At 39.9% G+C, this 19,781-nt stretch overlaps 1 protein-coding gene across 3 annotated transcripts in view; it reads left to right on the top strand.

Moving 5' to 3' along the window:
- Nucleotides 1-985: 985 nt before the first annotated feature.
- Nucleotides 986-19,781, top strand: part of LOC124069088 (piezo-type mechanosensitive ion channel component 2) — a 69,614-nt gene continuing 50,818 nt past the window's right edge. For 2 of the 3 annotated variants that reach the window (XM_046407837.1, XM_046407838.1), the window contains exons 1-4: nucleotides 986-1,628; nucleotides 8,891-8,986; nucleotides 13,623-13,748; nucleotides 19,529-19,571. In XM_046407837.1, the coding sequence (XP_046263793.1) occupies nucleotides 1,565-1,628; nucleotides 8,891-8,986; nucleotides 13,623-13,748; nucleotides 19,529-19,571 (329 nt within the window). In that variant the 5' untranslated portion in view covers nucleotides 986-1,564. The remainder of the gene's footprint in view (nucleotides 1,629-8,890; nucleotides 8,987-13,622; nucleotides 13,749-19,528; nucleotides 19,572-19,781) is intronic. The other variant, XM_046407839.1, reaches the window with a different exon arrangement.

Here is a 19,781-nt window from a genome sequence, read left to right on the forward strand (position 1 = left end):
GCTAAAGACCCTGAGCAGGCTGGTGAGCTTGACTGTGCAGCAGGACCCAAAGATCAGAGTGATTTTATCCTCGGGTCTTGTGGTCATGAAAATATTGTGAATCACGTGAAATCAGTCTCCAGACTGATGTGGGTCGTTAGTTACTGATACGAACATTTAAAGCATTAGTTGGTTTTATTAGAGAATATGCAGAGAGCAGAGCATCAACACACTGACATGCACAACATTTCATATCAAAGTCACATTTCTGTCAACATCCTTCTTAACTGCAACATGTAGGAAGACATTTTCCACACGGTCTACGGGTTTGCTGTCTTCAAAAGCAAGTCCAGCTGAAAGGGATTCAGTTTCTCTCTTGCTCAAAGACACCTCAGCAGCTGTCACAGCTCAGCACGTAATCCGGCTGACAACTAACACAACGCATATGTCCCCGGCATTTTTGAGGGAGACTTGGACATTTTCAAACAGATTTGGGGTTGAGGTTTTAATCATGGTATGATATGTGTCGGTTTACTCAGAACACAGCTGGATTAAGTGTAATCGGAGAAGATGTTTTCACTACACGGTTCAGTTTTTCCTGCCTGCGAGGAGAAATCTGACAGGGACGAGACTGAAGTGTATGCGCTGTTTGTGCGGGCTGGTTTCAAACCAGTAGGCGTCGCTGTTTCCCTCTGATGAACAGCTGGATAACAGACCTGAAGGGATGCACTGAGCAGTGAAACTCTTTTGTAAAATCTTACTTCTTTGATGTCTGTTTAGTTAAAAAGCAGGTCGAATACTAAAATACGAGAATAAATTTCTTTGACGTCAAGCAAAAGCTGAAGATTTCCGATTTCCGTTTTCCTTTAAAATTTGCGGTATTTGCCTCCATCCGCGCGTCCCACCTCTTGTTCCCAATTATCACAGGGGGCTGGACCGATTATTGCACAGACACTTCGGATTGGCCGAGGCAGCTGTCAATCACAGGCTCGTCCTGTAGCCCCCTGTTGGCGAAGGCAATCCACACCAGAAGTCAGAAAGTCAAAATTTCACCAAGGGGACGAAACGGGAAGGGTGAATTATCCGGTCAATCTGAGAGCTCCTACAGCCTCATGGTCAAGAAGTGAAAACAGATCTTCTTGTATTTTAAAAGTTTCTCTCTACTGTGGTTTTGTAGTTTTAAAGAAAGGGGTTAACTGGACTTGAGGACTTGTTGGCTCATTTCTCCTGCAGTATTTTTACGCGCTGTGCCAGCGCAGCCGTTGGCGCACCTGAGCCCGTTGCTCGGTTTGAGCAGCGCCAACATGACTTTAATCCGTCTGGGCGACTGAACTGTCACGATGACACTGCTTACCGGTGACATGCCTGCTGTGGTGAACTTCGGTGAACGCGCAGTCTTTCCCTGTGGAGTAACCACTTGAGTCCAGCTGCCATCAGGGAGAGCTGATGTGGACGACTGGAGGAGCGCACCACTTTGATGTCAGCTGGGATTTGACGGCGCGCAAGAGTTTGGGATGCAAGAGAAACCTTAGAGAGACAATCCTCGGCTTCTTTCACCTGGATTGAACGCGGGCCGCCCGGAGCCATGGCCTCTGAGGTGGTGTGCGGGCTGGTCTTCAGGTTGCTGCTGCCAATGTGTCTTGCAGCTGGTGAGTTTTTTCCATAAATCCCAACTTTTTATGCGTCTTCACTGGCCTTTACTGCTGTGTGCGCGCCAGGCGGGATCGGGGGTTGATCAATTAAAATTTTATCCGATGTCTTATCTGATATTATCCCATAAATCAGTTCATTGTACTTAAATGTAACGTTTACGGAAGGCTGTTGATTTGCCATTGTGGCTCCGTCTTTGTTTTTATATGGCAAAATGACTTTTCCAAACTTTTTACGCTTACATTAAAACTTGCAATATTAAATTCACCATCTGAGCTACAACAGTACAAACCTGAAGTGGACGGGATCTTAAGAGAAATCTCATGTATGAATTGATTTGTTTGATCATTTGTGAGGTCATGATGCTGGAGGTCACATAACACATAACAGCCAGATGAGATGTTCACGTAACATCTCATCTTCTTCACCTGGCTGTAACCTTTTACCGGAATTAGTAAAGGAAACACAAAGGACAACAGACTGTCCTGTCCCTGCACTGTTTATGTCTCACTTTGTAAATGTGCCAACCCCCCCAAATATTAATTATTTTTTCGTTTTCAAAATTTGAAATGCTAAAATAATCAAACCCCAAACCAGTTTAGTGTTTTCATTTGTTCTGATAAAAGCAGAAACTATTCGTCAGGCTGCCTGTGTGGCTCAAACACTGAATCAGGTAAACCGTATCGTGTATGTTAGTGTAGTATTACAATTAATTTCTCTGGTTTCTAGTGTGGTTTCTGAGTTTTGCTTATTGCCCCTTAATGAATCATCAGTGTTGTTATTGATTGTCCAGCTGCTGAGTGGACATTCAGTCCATGTCTGTAGTTAATAGTGTTAATTAACATCTATCTTGCCTTGACTGTATTGGAACTGCTTGTCTTGTGTTGTTGCACATTCCTCTGGGTTTTAGTCAGTTTGTGTGTGTGTGTGTGTGTGTGTGTTTACAGCATGTTAAACTTTGTTAAGGAAAACGGTGTACACAGATGAAGTTATTTCTGAAAGTGTTTGTGAATGTCTTGTTTGATTCACTCTTTTGCCAGGCAGACTCAGCAGATGACTCACAGTTGAACGTGGCATTTTTATTGGGCTGTCGTTGGAGCTCGGATGTTACTGGTTTCGCACACTTAAACGCTGATTTAGGATTTGTGGGTCTCACTGTACACTCGCACCTTGGACGCAGACTATTAAATGCGTTTACTTTGTGTTTTAATCCTGTGGTAGGCCACAAGTGAAAAATGATTAGCATCTAACTGCCACTGTGGTTTCATTGTGGTGTCTGTATCAGACTTATGGGGTTGAGGTACTTTTAAAGCTAACAGCTTGCTTTCTATAGATAAGACCCACTCAGTACCACCATAATGCATCACTTGACAGCCCGACGCCCCCTTTATTTCCAAAAGCAATTGTGAGGCCATGCATTGTCTCCATTAATTCGTGGAAAGTCGTTTTAACAGTATGAATTAATAATGTGGCTGTGAGGGAGAGAAGAATTGCCTTCCCTTTTATCGTAAACATACCTTTAATATTTTATGTTTTTTCAAAGTGCAAATGAGCACTTGTCATTCACTGCAGCTGTACGCAGTAACTGACAGGATGAAGGAAATGTAAAGTGGAAAGAAGGGAGGGTATACAGGACCAGACGGCATGAAGGTATTTCTGTCCTCCACGCCGGCGGCTGACTTTCCTTCGTTATTACTGTTAGAGAAAGATCTCATCGTAATTAAAACAGAATGGGTTTGGTTTAAATCAATAACCATCAACTCGTCAGCTCACACTCAGTGTAAAGCTGGCTGTTGTTTTTCTGTATTATATGGAACACTGGGAGATGATTTCAGGTTTCATTACTGCCCCTTGTTTTCCACATTTTCATATTTCTGGCTTTCATGTCATGTTTGTGACAGAGTATATGTTGTGCTGAATGGGAGGAAGCAGCACAGCACATGTTATCTGACTCCACACACATTTACTGTATATGTTCAGTAGTGTAAAATATGTTGCATCCTGTTGCTTTTCTCATGTCCTCGTGAAAGACTTGTCTGCTGACGTTACATAGTCTGTGTTTCCTGTTGGCCATCTGACAGCACCTCTATTGAAAAGCACAGTACACTGCTGGGCTCATGTGTACACAGTCCCTCTACCACACACACACACACACACACACACACACACACACACAGAGCTACATTTTCGCTGATCAAACAGGCCGCTGTTTATGTGTTTACTGGCAGAGTTTGGAGCGTGAACATGATTATGAGCATGCACTTGCAACAAACGTCTAATCTGATATCAAACTGTGAATGTCCGGTGCAGCAGGTCAGCATTGTTGAGTGGGGAAGGCTGCTGCAGAGCGAAGCACCAGGCGGAAGCAAACAGATGCTTAGCTGCTGGGAGCATCACTGGCATCAGACACAACAGACACAGTTGGCACCATCGTGATGGTCCAGAGGAGATGTGGTTGTGTAAAATAATGCCTCTAACCCTCTAAAAATTGTACATGAATTGGCTATTCTAGTATCCCAACACATAGGAACAAAATTTTGCAGTTTGAACCACAAGTGCATAACCAGGCCTATATGATAACATTTAGTTAAGTTTAGTTTAATTTAGTAAGAATCAAAAGGAAAAACAAGCTTTTTGATTTAAGCTGTATATTTTCTTTTACCACTGAGTTACAGCCCTAAAAAACATAGATAAATAATATCTTGTGTCAGGGGTAAGAACAGTTTTCAGGTAGGAAAAAAAAGCCAAATTTAGTTTAATTTAACCATCATAGCTGCCATTTTTACACATAAAAGAGTCTTAAAATAGTTGAGCTGGGTCTGTAAGCCATTCAGAAGCAGAGTCATGCACATGAGAGTAAAACAAAGACAAATTACATGACCGAGTGTAAACCTGTTGTGATGTCACCCCACCGGTGGCCTACCGTTTCTGAGGCCTCGAGCTTGGCATTGAAGCTGCCGCCATCTTGTTTTTTTGGAGACAGAAGTGAGGTGGGAAGGACAAACTCTATGGATCAGATTGAGAACCATGTATTATTTTTTCTTTGTCTGTAAAATTAAAGACATAGACATGCTACATTTCGGGAGGAGAGCTGTAGGAAAATTTACTGTTGTAAGTAAATGTATCTATTTATTCTATATTTTATATTAAGTGTGGTTACTGTGACACAAACTGTCTTCAGTCTGAGCCTAAAACACCAAAAGGAGCACCTGTAGCGTTAGAAGAGTCACAACGTTTTGCTAAATTTGATTTTTGTTTGGTGGTAAGCTAGCAGGATAATATATCAAAACTGCTGATAGTAAATGCAGGGTAACCTCTGAAAACAAAAAGTTTTTATAAACAATAAAACACCCACTTGCTCAATATAGTACACTTTAATTGCGGCCACAACCTTACTTGTTCTGCTTTGAACAATAGCTTTTGCTAGCTATCGCTAGGTAATGTTAGCTAAGTTGAAATTAGCAAATTTCAATTTGACACCCCTCTACTTGTGCTTCTGTTACAGTGGTGTTATTCGAGCTTTATAGTTTTATTTTACCATTACCCTGTAACTGTGACCACATTGTCATTGAGAATAAGTTACTTTTTTCTTTTTACTAATATATGTTGTAAACTAACATTAGCCCGACTCACATTAGCTTCTAGAATTAGTTAGCTAGTAGTTTGTCGGTACTTAGCTAACCACTAAGCCAGTGAGTTAGCTTGCTAACAATTAGACATATTCACTCTTCAAACTGAATTAAACAAATGAGCTGCAACTTCATTTATAGATATATATAAAGTGACTGAAAATTCATTAATCATTTAAGTAAATTTTCAGGCACATATGGCAAGCATTTAACTGAACATGACTGGGTTTACTGCTAATCAGTCAAAATGAAGCACATGCATATGAAAAGTTGAAATTTTCATGATTTGCAGATATTTTCTAGATCAAGTGATTACTCAAAAAAAAGATTGATTACAAATGAAAATTGACATTAATTACAGCTTTGAATGAAATTATGTCGCCTGAAAAGCTTATTCAAGATGTTTATTGTTATATGCACAGTAAAAGCACATCGGTTTGGACTATATAATAAAATTCTTATTTTCACTCAGAAGCAGTTTCTTTACTTTAAAATCAGTGTTTGGATTAAACATGTTGCATTCTGCATGTCATCCTGGATCCATCAACCACTTAGTTTCAACCCTCATGCTCTGATGAAAACAGTAAACCGCTGCACAGTGATGGTATAGACTGCGGTATGGTTTTTATTACTTTATTACTTTCTTCAGAGGGGTTTAAATTCCTTTGTTATCTACCAGCGCCGTTCCGGCCAGGCACCGCATCACCTTATCTTCTGTCATGACATTTTTGTTTTTGGACTCAAACTTTGAAGTCAGTTGGCCTTAATTTGACATTTAAGGCTGGTTTGCTTCCCTTGTGTTTAGGCTTTGTGTGGCTGTAATAATATCTTTTACTGGTAGAGACAAAAAGCCTGATTGTATGTGAATGGGGATTTTTGCAGTAATCTGATGTCTGAAACAACGGCAGTTTATTTTCATTCCCTGTGTAAAAATCCTCAGATGGTGAGTCATACAGCGAAGGCAAATGGTCAGGAAGACTGCGGTCAAGTGCCTGCGGGGTAGCGCTGGGAGAAGAGCCATGTAGATGCTGATAGATTGTCTGCAAATTAAAAAAATTAACAAATTCAAAATGACTTTTAGATTCGCAACTCTGAGAAGATAAATTAAAGGGCAGCAGAATCCAGGCTGCCAGCAAAATGGGCAAAATATACAAGTTTAGAGCTTATTTAATGCCACATTTAATGACGATAAAATGAAGTGGGTGGGGAGTGAGTCATTCCCTCCTCATTCACCTCAGAGGCTTAACCTGAATCTACGTATTTGAAAAGTTCGAAAAGGAAACAAAACATGATGAACAATAATGGTTAAGTGCTTTTTTATGTTGTCATAATGGTGCTTGGACTGTCTGAAACTTTATCCCATATGCAACCTACAAATGCTGGCGTTCTCAAAGATGACAGCCCCCATAACATTTAATAACATTTGTTAGTTTTCATTGGTCTGCATCTGAGCACAGAGAGAACAAGGAGGTTCACTTACCGTAGGGCTGCAGCAAGGGAAAAGTCATGGCCAAGTGAAATGTCAATGAATAGGTCCATTGAGTGTGCAAAGATAAATAAAAGCACCATTTTCAGCAGTTAAGTGTAATCTTTCAGTAGTTCAAGACCAGCAGCTGCTGAGGCGGGCTGATCTCTATGACTGGGATGGTAACTCACGCAGGCGACCAGGTTGTAAACTGTGTGCTTGTTGATATAACCGTAAAGAGAAATTTGGGAGGTCAGACAGTATGTCCACATTTTACACAATGTTACTGTGTGGTTTCCTCCCTACCACACTACCTGCTGACCTAAAAATGGGAGGGTATTTTTGTGCTTATGTAAGGAAACCTTGAAAATCTGTGAAGTGTAAATGTTATGTGAAAAGGTATTTGAGCTAATTTTACAGCTGTAAAAAAGTACTCAGGTTTGTAAAAACATCATGCAGTATGTCTCCGGCATGAAAAGTGTTTGCTGCGGTGTGGCTCACTTTGAATGCGTTAATTGATGTTCAGTCAGCAGGTGATGTGAGCCGTTTAACTGGTAAAAGCCCTGATCAGGGCAGATGGTCAGTCTGACTCTGGGAAATGAGGCGCGTTACAGATCAATACATCAATTAATGGTTTTTGGAAGTCATGTTTGCACTTAAGTGTTTTAACTTTCATCATGAGCTCAAAAGACTTCCTTCATGTGCTACGATCGTCTGTGGTGTGTGTGTGTGTGTGTGTGTGTGTGTGTGTGTAGGGGGTTTGTGCGGGAAAGCGTGAGTGTGTGGAGTTACATAATCCAGTGTCATTTATTGAGACACGTCCTAAATTTTGAAACAGTGAGTTAAACTCAAACTTGACCTAATTTGGATTAGTTCATGCAGCTACCAGTGATTATTTTCATTATTGATTAATCTGATGACTGTCTTCTTGGTAAGTTGGTTATTGATTGGTTTGTCCATCACTACAGAAAACTGTCAAACCACCATATTTGAGAGCCAGAATTTTTTGCTTAAACAGTAAAATAGTTAGTAATTAATTATTTGATTAATCAACTTGCAGCATAATCAATGCAGCTCTGAATGAAAGAAAAGGCTATAAGATGCTATAATAAACGCTATATATACAAATTAAATTTGACAAATCAATTAAATGTAGTGAAAAAAATGAAAAAATACTATGAATATATACAGTATAAACTATAAATAAAAAATAAAAAATAAATAAAAATTAATAGACTTAAGCAATTTTTTTTTTTTTTGTAATTATCTTTTTATTTGGAAAAAGACCACAATTAAACTTACAGCTTTTCGACATTTTACATAGCACACTCTGCCCATTTTCCTTGTTTTAGTCCTATACATATGAGACTTAAGCAATTTTATTTTATTCTTCAATGAGACAAAAATGAAACAGTCTTTTTCACGCTCTTCACACTCCATGTGGCTGTGTTTCATTTGAACTTTGGCAACCAAAAGCTATTTTCCTGTTTTGAAAACCCAGACGTGCATCATGCATTTTAGGGGCATCTGGGGCGTAACGTCACAGAGGTTTTGTTTTTTATAGAGCCTTATCATAAAACAAAAGTTTCAATAATATTCACAACCCATGAAATGCCATGGGATTCTGGCAAAATGAAATGTTCACAGGCGATATAAGGCTGGACTGTGTGAGGCTTGCAGCACAGAGAGGCAGATCTGACCTCCAGCTGCTCAGTCAGGTATCGTCTCACTTAACACCCGAGGGCGATTATTGCACTTCAAAACAAACGTCAGTTCCCTGAATGACTAAATTAAGCTCAGGCTCTTTTTGTGATGCAGGCCAGAAGAACAGATAATGAGGGTAATGCGAGTGTAAAGTTTGGTTGCAGGAATGTTCTGGCTTTTTATTACTGCAAGCAGCTTTTCTGCACAGGAACATTTTAATGAGTTTCACCACATGTTTCTCTCAAATCTGTGTTTAGTTTATCTCAATGATGACTCCTAACCAGGCAGCTTGTTACCACTGGCAGCTTCTGCCCTTTATTTACTGTGTAACGTTATGTAATGCACACAAGGCAATAAAGACGGTGCTGAATCAGTGGTGTTTAAGTAGAGTTTTGTTGTTGTTTATGTTGATCAAATGGATGGACTTGCCGTTGAATCTGTTTTTGTGTCTTTGTTTCTGCAGCTTGCCTTTTCAGGTACAATGCCCTGTCCTTCGTCTACCTCATCTATCTCCTGCTTATTCCACTCTTCGCAGAGCCCACAAGCACAACAATGCAGGGTAAGATCTCTTGTGTAACTCTCTTTAAAACTTCACACATTCATTGGCTTTGGGTTTGTCAATCGCCTGGAGAATCTTGACTGTTTCCACAAAGCCTCCAGTTTGAATTGCAATATTGTTCTCTCAGTGTTATGTAAACCATCCCCTTCTGTAGGGAACTAGAATTTCCTTGAGATTAGGATGAATTTGGCACATAGTTCGGTCTGTGAAAGGTAATATTGGTTAGTGCGGGCATGAGCCCATCTGTAATAACAAAAATGGTTGGCGGTCACCCACATCTGAGATACAAAGACATGTTCTTTGAGATCTGATGTCGCTTGACGAAAGATTTGGTTTATTTGTAGATTATTACATGAAAGATAAAATTTAAAAACAGAAAAACAACTGAACACACAATCTTTACAGTTACAGGAAAAGAAACCCAAGAAAGTCTGTAAAGAAAAATAAAACTGGTATATTTTTGATAATGACTAACCACTCCAATTATCGAAGGTGGATTTAAAAGCTGCTCCTAAGACTCCACTGACTCTTTATCTGAGGTTCATTTTGTAATACTGTGAGCTGCTTGTATTTGACAGGTGTTATTAGTTAATTCAGCCAATGTGAAAGTTGAAGTATTTAAGCTGTTTTTGTGCTTTGATTTCAAAAAGAGTTTGGTCAATGAAAGCCACCCCACACCGTCCTTCGACGGCTATGCAGCAGCCATTCACCCTCCAGAGAAATATAAATCACAGGAGAGCTTTATGAGAAGTGACTGAGTTGACTGTTCTCCTTACGGGTGATGAATGTGGGATTGCGGTCTCCATCTTCAGCCGCACCTTTATGCCCTGCCCTCACCGCAAAAATACTAAACATAATATGGGTTTCTGCCGGAGACCACATGCAGTGTTTAATAATACATAAACCCATCCTGTCAGAGGGAACAACATCCAGTCCGAGAGCTGTCTCTGCTCGTCTCCAGCTGAAATAACAATCAGGAAGTAAAGGAGCAAGAGGGAGAGTTGAGGAGCAGAGAAAGTGGACCACTTACACCCTCATCAATAGTTAAAGAGAGAAGTCTTCTAGTAAAACTCAGTGTTCGCGTGTCTGATGGCTGTTGACTTCAGACGTGATTCAACACATGGCAGCTAAGTCAGGATTTACACGACCATTTTTTCAATGTGAAGACTTAGCTGTCTTATTAGTCTAAAAGATGAAGTAGGCCTACACATAAAATGTTTATCAGGATTATGTGTTGTCCAGTTATATGATAGACACTTCAACTGCAGCAAAATTAAAATTTAATATTATTTAGATCGCACTGCAAGTAATTTTGTTCCAGTTTACAGTATTAACCACATTCATTCTCCCGTTCTATTTACTGTTACCTCTCAGGTTGTATTAAGGCAAGGACAACCTACGGAGTAAAGCTTAAATACACCATAAAAACCACAAATAGCAGTAACAGTTCAAATAATGCTTTTGCAAGTTCTGGTTCTTATTAGTCTGTAAGCTCTGTTGTCGTTACAATAATTGCAGACATTTGGATTCCTGTAGCACTCTCTCAAACAGCTGCTGGTTTTTGTTTAGCGACTTATTTCTCATAACCACATTGATGTGAGCGCATTATGACTTGTTCAGGACTCGAAACTCAAAGTTTAGGACTTGAGACTTGATGTGACACTTGAGTGCAAAACCCAGATATTTACCTTGACTTGCAAAAACTAACGACCCAGTCCAACCTCTGCAACCTCTTAAATACACTGAAGCTTGTCAGTTGCTGTTTTTTAAAAAGCCTTCTGTAACCAAGAAGATTTTGCTGAAGCTGTGATGCTCTTCTTTCCAAAGTCCTGCTTGTCATCTGAATTGGGCGTGATACGTTTTCTTCCAGCTAATGTTTATGTAACCTTTAACCACCAAAAAGACATTAGAGTCATTATGAGCGAAAGCAGAAAGAAAAAAGAAATGATCTCATGCATTTAAACTGAACAGAGCGTATTAGAAGCTCTTCTAGTGTAACACCTGCCACACTGTCACCTGTCTGTCATCAGCAACAGACAGGTGAGGAAGTTTCAGTGAACAGGGTCTTTGTAACAGGATTATATTTTGACTGATTATGAGATGATTAGAAACTTAAGGTAAACATTTGTCAGTCTATTGAAGGAAAAACTGTTTAGTTTGGAAACTATGTAAATGTATACAATTTTGAACAGCTAGTTTTAACAGCATTTCCAAAATGAATTTGTACTACATATCACCAATTGTCCATTTAACTTCAGATTGTATACATTTAGGATGAAAGGTAATTTTGAAGTAGTTATTCATACATTAATTAATTATGTAGTGAGAATAAGCATAACCGGGATATGACAAGAGGATGACTTGTCATATCCCTGCTGGCTGTGGTATATGAATTTAAATTCACGCTAACAGTGAAAATAGAAAAAACACACACACACACACACACACACACACACACACACACAAAAAAAACACATCTCGTTGTGCAGAAAAGACACATTTTTCAATTGCTTTGTTTTGATGGTCTGTTTCATTTTGTCTATTGAATGTTAAAGGACAGTTAAATCGGTAAAGTTAATCCAGACCAAATGTTGAACGTGAATAATTCATTAGGTGTAATTTGCTTTAAAAAAACCACGACAGTGTGGTGTGCCCAAGGATATGTCAGGACATACAAGACTGCAATCCTAACCGGAGACAAATAATACCTTATGCAACTTGTTGATGTTGTTGTCGGTGATTTACTCTCTAATGTCTTTATTGCAGTATTTGGCTCCTCATCCCATTGAAGGGATTCAATTCTCAGTGGAGGTGAACAAAAACTGGTGCGAGTAGCAGGCATTTTAAGAGCCTTTACAGTGTGTGCTATATGCCTTTTTGAATGGGGGAGGGGGGGTCTTTTAGTGCAGTTGCATAATTTTTTATAAATATTTGATGTTACGGATCATTTATGCTTTAGCTAGCAGACTGCTAACGGAGGTCTCCTAGTTTGGCTTTTTCTCAAATCAAATTGTATCATAACTTTTTAAGAACTAAGACAAATTTTTTCACCACATTCTCTGGCATGGCCCTCTCAAAAAAAGCCAAATCATCGCATTGTGGTTCAAAGCATTTCACCAGCCATCTCTGACACTATGGTTTGGCAAAACCATGTGATCGAATCAGGTATTAAAGTGGTCAAATGGACGTGATTCTCTGATTGATTAGGGGAAAAAGCAACTATTGTTAAAACTAAACAATGCTCTCAGTTATGGATACCTTTAAAAAAGTGCTCTTGGGACAGCATTTTGGGACTGAATAATGAAGCAAAGCAAAATGCTAATTCAAGATGAGCGTCAGGAAACTAAGACAGATGGCCGTAACACAACAAAAATGCTCTGTTACAAATAGGAAAACAGGGGGGCAGTGCCAAAACAGTTGTTTTGTCCTGAGCCTTAGGACCAATTTGGACGCAGAACCTCGCTAACAGTCCTCATACCTCATATTTACAAGCATTCTTTTCCCTCTTTGTGAAAGCCCAGGGAATTGCAATGGGAAATTAGCACAAATTGTTTTCACTTCAACATTTAATTTGCCTTCTGTGGTCTGTTGGTGCACACATTTGATATGGTTCGCCCTCAACTGCCTGAGGCTCAGCAGTAGCATTTCACCTCAGCCAGGATGTTGTGCCATACACTATAATAAAACTGCTATGTGTTCCCCCACCAGGTTGCAGTAAATTTAATGAGATGGGGATGTTGCCCTGTGCAGAAGCAGTGGACCAAACTCTGGAGATATGTGGGACAATTTAATGTTTCAAGGCACTGCTGTCATTTCTTCCTTGAATAAGTCCCATCAAACTTGTTCCTCCCTGTGGGTGCACATTTTCATATTTGCAATAAGAGGAGTTCTGCAAAATCCTACTGTTGAGAGTTATCACCATAACAACTCCTGAAATTATCCCAAATACCTGTAGGTGCACTATAAAATATCCATGTGTGGAGCAGCTGTGGCAGGTCTTCAGACTGCTCTCATCCTTCCCTCCCAGGATCGGTAATGTCCACTGACAGCTGTATTCTTTACGGGCATTAAAGAGTCCGGTCACTTCTTGAGAACATGAACAGCCACCGAAGCCAGAAACCAAAGATTCAAATTGAGTATAAAGCCTGGTTTTGCTCCGTCCACGGTGAATCAGGGAATTAGAGGTCTTGTGGTCCACCAGAATGTTTATTTGACTTTTGAACAGAACTAAGCTTTGCTCTATGTTAATGCTGCCAGGTCTTAACCAGGATATGTATCACGATCCACAGAAAATCCTGTTTGGGTGCTGTCCCACTCACCTTCAACTTTTTAGTGAACTAATTCACTCAAAAGCAGCTCCAGACTTCACAGCTGATCACATGAATATGAATTGTTGTTCTCTTTGCTCTGCCTTTAGAGTAATATAAAAAATGCCAGGCACTTCTGAATGTTTTGCAGCTCAAAAAGGATTAAAATTTCATTCTTATGTTACACAAAGTTTTCTGTGCTTAGAAAAAATAACCAGCAAAGAGACCTATTCTGGGTTGCAGCGCATGAATGGCAGAAATAACATGTGGAAATCCTTAAACTGAGTGCTGGTGGTGGTGAACTCACTGTGGCTGTTCTCCTCCTCCAGGCCACACAGGGCGTCTGCTGCAGTCCCTCTGCTTCACCAGTATGTCCTTCCTGCTGCTCCACATCATCTATCAGATTACGGTCAACAGCCTCCTGACACGGAACTCCATCACCCCCGACTTCAACTGTGAGTGCAACCTTTTGGTCAAAGGTGGTCAAAGCTCTAAAGTCAACGAGTTTTGTCGTGTGTGTGAAATTCAGAGCAACAACAGGGTGTGAATCTACAAAGAAGTTTTTGCTGGCTGCAAACCCCTTTTCACAGGAAGACAGTTGTATATTTTTGGAAACATTCAAAAAGGAACAAGCAACTCTTTAAACTCAGTTGTTAATATTGGTTAGATTGTGACAGTTGCAGCCCAGTCTCATAAAAGCTATGTCTATATTCTCCAAAATTGCTTTTCCATACATGTTTATATGGAGGAAACATAATTGTTGCCTGGATTGTAGTCTTTTGAAAATCAGTCAACATAAAGTTCCGTGAGTACATACAGGTTAAGGTAGACTGAACAGGAATTTAATCCACTAAACCGGACAATGTTAGTACTCAGTGGCTTTCTGAAAGGCTTCTTTTCTAAAACAATTCGTTTACTTTGAGCACGAGTGCAAGTCCGAAACGGTGGGATCTTTATTCGTTAGGCCACATGTTCACAACAGACTGCGTGCACACGTGTGTCGCATCCATCACACAGGCCGTTTTGTGCTTAAACTCTGACCTGAGCTATTGATGCAGCGTCACAGAGTTGTATATCACCAGAGAAGGTGTAGTTTCTTCACGGCCTGAGGGAAAGTGATGACATGCTCCATTCGCGAGAGCAGGTAAAATATGCTCCCTAATAATGATTCACAATTTCTAGAAATATCCTCACTCTTATTGCATTTTGTCACATCATGAAGATTTATGAATCTAACACATTCCTCAGTCTAATTAGCCTCCTTGTGCCATATGGCGACATAGAAAAAAAAGAGATTCTTGCTGCCAGCAAAGCAAACACTATAAGCTACTGACGCAGTGTTGGGAAGGTGTTAATAGTTGGCCGTGGGCTTCTCATGAAAGTCTGTATCAAACTGTAAAGTCTGAATGTGTCTAGACGGGACAGACCCTGACCTTGTGTTCTTGACTTGTTCTTTATAATGGTGGTAAGTTGCTTTCCAAGTCGAAGTGCAGCCAACTTTGCTCAGAAGGCAGAACGAACCTTATCGCCTCAGGCAGAAACACACAGAGCCGTTCAGAGAGGGTAGACTAAATATTCACTCAAGCAGATCTTTATTACTGAGGTCTGAAAGGCTGCAGTTTTTGGCAGATCAAACCCTGGTATGATGGCACGATAATTTTTTTCCATCAGTCATCAATCTATCTGTCAATTGATTTGTCTGTTTATTTAAACAATTGATACAGGATGCATTAACAGGATTGTAAATTGTGAAGCAGTTTAGCTAAAGACCAAAAGAAAAATGAGACATATCAGCAGTAACAAACTTTATATTCATGACTAAAAGAATCTGCCTTGATAATGATAATAATGATATGATAATAATCAGTGGTAAGTTTTCTCTCTTCACCAGGGTAAAAATTTGGTTTCTGACTATGTTACTGTATATACTGAAAGAACTTGAATGCACCATCGTCCTGGATTTGTAAACATGCTGAGTATGGATTCTGTCTATGTGCAAGTCAAAGTATTCAAGATTTTAGTTTCAGACTACATATCTTACAGGTCCATTGGCACTCGAATGAATATCGTCTTGAGTTACCTGCAACATTTAGCAGCAAAGTTTGAGCACTGGCCTGCTCAGGAACTGCTTTTAAACTGGTGCATCCTGGCGGCCACCTAACAATTAATGAGGCAGAGGGTGGAGAAATATACGATCCCACACTCAAAATGAGAAACTTCATATGGAGTTAAAGAAACACTCAAGAATCTCATTTTTAAAAAATACAAAATGTCAGTATTGTGAAAGTGACAACTTTTCTACATCAGTTTTCTGATTAATTTCCTCAATATTTGAAAACCTCTGCCATGATTTGTATACGTATTGTTGGGATTTCCACTTCCTGAAGTTAATGTCATCCTATCCTTTGTCATCCTATCCTTTGTCATCCTTTTATATTTGGTCTACATATGGGAAAGGAAGTCAGACATTATACTTTGTTCTCTTAATCCGCCTTCTACATTCTGAGTAAATGCCTTATCTCAGGTTTCTATATTTGGCATTTAGCCCCCTGACACCCTTTTCCTTTTGGCAGCCAAGTATAAACAAAGAGTCTTCCATTGCCGTAAGGCGGTCATCTTCCCTCCAGATAACTTCACATAATTTCCTCTGTTCACTGTAGCCAAATACCCCATTAGTGCAGCAAAGTGAGTTGAGAGTATGGATGAGAAAACCTTTCCAAAAAAGCTAACACCTCCAGCTGTTGGGACAGGCCATTGACTGGTCACCAGATGATCTGGAGTCATCTGTTATTCCTCTGTGCTGACTCAATGTGGTGGGAACTGCATTTACAAACAGTCCTGAGCGTTTACATTCAGCAGAGCACCAGATGGGTGGGGCTCACTTCATTTAAGATAATGTCAACTTAATTGTCAGATAGTGACAAAAGAATACATGAGACTGTCTTATTTTGTTTAACAATGTTTTCTGTGATTGTTTACATTTTTTGAATTTTATTGTTCTTACTGGTGACCCCCACCCATCTGGTGAGCTGGTACAACAAACGCAAATCTGATGGCAATGGACATTTCACTGGGTTGTAAGGTGTAAACAACCCATTGAAGGGTTGTTTTGTGACCAGCTCCTCAGGGATGGTCCTCATTAAGTCCCGTAGACAGCATTGTTGACCTTTACTGCCCTCCGTATTCACGCACATCCTGTCCACCACTCCCCACATGTGAGACTTTAACCGAATTTTCTATCCGCTTACTGGCTGTCCGATTATAGTTGCTGAAATGCTGACGCTGCATATCACTGTTCTCTACGGAAAAGGGCAACTGGCGTTAGGCCCCAGAGATAGAGGAGAGAGCCCAAAGAAATGCTTCGCAGAGAGGTTAATGACCCAGTGGATACAAAGGGTATTTTATGATGTTCACATAAAGTCTGAGGACAGGTATTTTTGGTGCTCAGCTGGGGTGAATAGCGGCCTCACCACGACAGGCAGAAACTCTCACGTTCTTTTCCTCCATGCTGGGTTCAGACGCTGTTACACAATATTCCATCCTTCATCCTATAGAGCAGACCTGACTTAACCTCTGGCATTCCTCGTGTATGATATCGCACACAGGATTGGGTTTCTTTTACACCTGTGAGCTCAGTTTGGACTGGGTGAAGTTAGGTGTTGCAGATGTTTGGACTTGGTAAAACACACTCTGTTTTGCCTGAGGTTACTAGGAAATGATGTTTTAAGCTGAAGAGTTTCTATTTGAAGATTTAAATGGAGCATAAAGTAATCTATGACCTTTATCAACCTCTGTGGATGGTTATTAGGGATTATAAGAGCATCAGTGGTCCTTATCTCCTCCTGTGCAAGTTTCTGGGATGGGCCTCATCGTGTTCACTTAAGGTTCTGTACAGTTAACTGTAAAGTGAAGAGTTAATATGATGCACTTCTGGATGGTTGACATTACATTTACTGGCACTGACTTTTAGAGTCTCTCCCAACCAACTTTGTTTATGTCAGTGTGTGCAAGTTTTCATTCTTATTTATGCCCATTAAGTGCCTTTTGAATTAAAGCTGCACAGTGCCGTTTTTGACCACTAGAGGGAAAAATGATTACAAACTCTCAGAAACACAGCTGAATATACCATTGTTGTATCAAGTCATGCGGCTAACATGTGAGCAAACAGCTACTGAACAACCACTGAAATGTCTTGCAGACTCAGAGGAATATGACCACTTTGTTGGAGTCATCTTCCTGGTCTTAAGCTTGCTGGCTAAATGTTCAACTTTCCTTACCAGCGACCAACAGGTGGTATTTATTCTGCTTAACTATATGATATTGCTTTCTGCCTACGGTCTGATTTTGGTTTAAAGATTAGTGAGACTCAACTGTGTAGTGGACGTGAAAGCTTTGAAAACCAAAACAATGAGCTTAAAACATCTAAATGTTGGTTATAGATGTCATGTTGGGTGTCAGTTCTGAGTGGGCTCAGCACCAGTAGTGACCCAGTTGTGTTGGATTCAGTGTCAATGGAAATGTCAGTTAATATGTAGAGACATGGTAAGATGGAGCATTCGTTCTAGTAGGAAAAAAAATCTATCCAAATCAAATCAAAATGCAACACAGCAACACACGTCTTTTATCAGTATAAAATAAAGATCCATGAAGTTAGAAGATGAGGAGCACCGGGGCTTGAGGAGATCGTCACTGAGGTAAATTTGGGAAGTTACTGTGATCCTGATTTGAAGTCACAGTATATGTGTGGGAGTGATGGTGACTAGTGATTATTGTCTCAGCCGCTCAGTTGGGGGGCGGGGGACTGTGGGTGAAGATGTCAGAGGTCATGTCAGGGGTTAATCATGTGGGCTCCTCCCATCACAGATGATGTCCACCGAGCACTGGACCTCCACAATCCTCTCCTCTACCTCAACCACATGACACACATAACATCTGTGACAGTGAAGCTTTTCTTACAGCTATTTTTGTCACTGATGAGTAATGAAGAAACCCACAGCTTTGTTCTGACAGTCCATTATTGTTTTATCCACCTTTAGTGCAATTCAGAGTCTGTTTCCTGTTTTTGAGTGCCTAATAGTCTGACTCATTCCTTTACTGGATACTTGACGTGTTTCAGTTATGAGAAAACTTGATTATTATTTGCTTTATTTCTACTTACCTTTTATTTCCATTTGCAAATGAAGCTGTTCAAAGTGACACCTACTGTTGCAAAAGACCAGTGGTACAACTAGAGCTTGTTACTGTAAATATCAGATTATTAAAAATATTTTCTATACTCTGTACTTCAGAGATACTGAACCATCATCCCAAAGTAATGCTTTAGTCTTTCTTTCTTTCTTTCTTTTATATGCCACTGTGGAATTGAACATTTCATATCATACAGTTTTAACAGTAATTCCAGCAAAAACATTGTTTAAGCCCAACAACCTGCTGAAAGTGGAAGCAGTTTGCGCACAGGTAGATGAAGTCATTCTGATTTAACACTCGGCCAGCTGTCTGTTTTCAGTTATACTCGCCTGATTCGAGTGTTGTCACCAAAGTGTGTTAACATTTTCACTCTCCTCTCTGCACTCCATAAATCAGAAACTTCAGCACCGCAGCAGTTTGTCACCTAATTAGTTGCCTAATACTTTAGCAAAACAGTCGGATATATCGATATGTCATTGAGTCGAAGTCTTCAAGAGACCAGCTGATGTTATGTTTTCTCTGGCAGCAGAACAAAGAACAGTCAACCTTTTGGCAGTTCTTCTGTGCCAGATGAATACCTGGAAATCCCACTCTGAGTGCTGGAGTGACGTTCAGGAACACTTCGACCAGTCCATGCTGTGGAAACAAAGCTCACATGAAGTGTTTTTATTTTCTTGTTTTTTTTCATGCAGGTTATCTCAACAGTGAGAACAGAAAAATTCATGATTTTCTGCCACCTGAAAATCACATAACAGCTGAAATTAAGAAAAAAGTTTTTCTTAAGGGTTTATTAATTTTTTTTCAGAGGCTCTACATGCTAGATCTCCATTCTTTATTGTTGTAATAGTAAATAATTAACAGAAGTTATTGGCTGTATACATTCTGAATACAGTAATGGAAATGGAAATCATGCTAACAGCTGCTTGACCACCTGTAGCACCATTTGTTTTTAATGACTGTGATATAAAAGTCTTATTTAAGTCATTAAGGTTTAGTTCTTGGCCAAACAATTTTAATATTCACTAACTGACTTCATGTGTTTGTCCAGGTTCCACATGGGAGAAATCCATAAGACAAATTGGCTTTGAGAGGTAAGATCACAATGAATTCCACACTTTAAAAACAAATTCATTCACTGAAGTCACATGTACACCTCATAATGGTGCTTTTGCACTTTGATGGCATATTTATTTTCTTCATTTTACTTTATAAGTCTGAGTTTGCTGAGATCCAGAATACAAATCGCTTCCAGCATCCATCAGAAGATCTGCTTCTAAATTTCTCCTGACAATCACGTGCGA

This window comes from Scatophagus argus, chromosome 13, assembly GCF_020382885.2.
Source record: "Scatophagus argus isolate fScaArg1 chromosome 13, fScaArg1.pri, whole genome shotgun sequence".
Taxonomy (NCBI): Eukaryota; Metazoa; Chordata; class Actinopteri; family Scatophagidae; genus Scatophagus; species Scatophagus argus.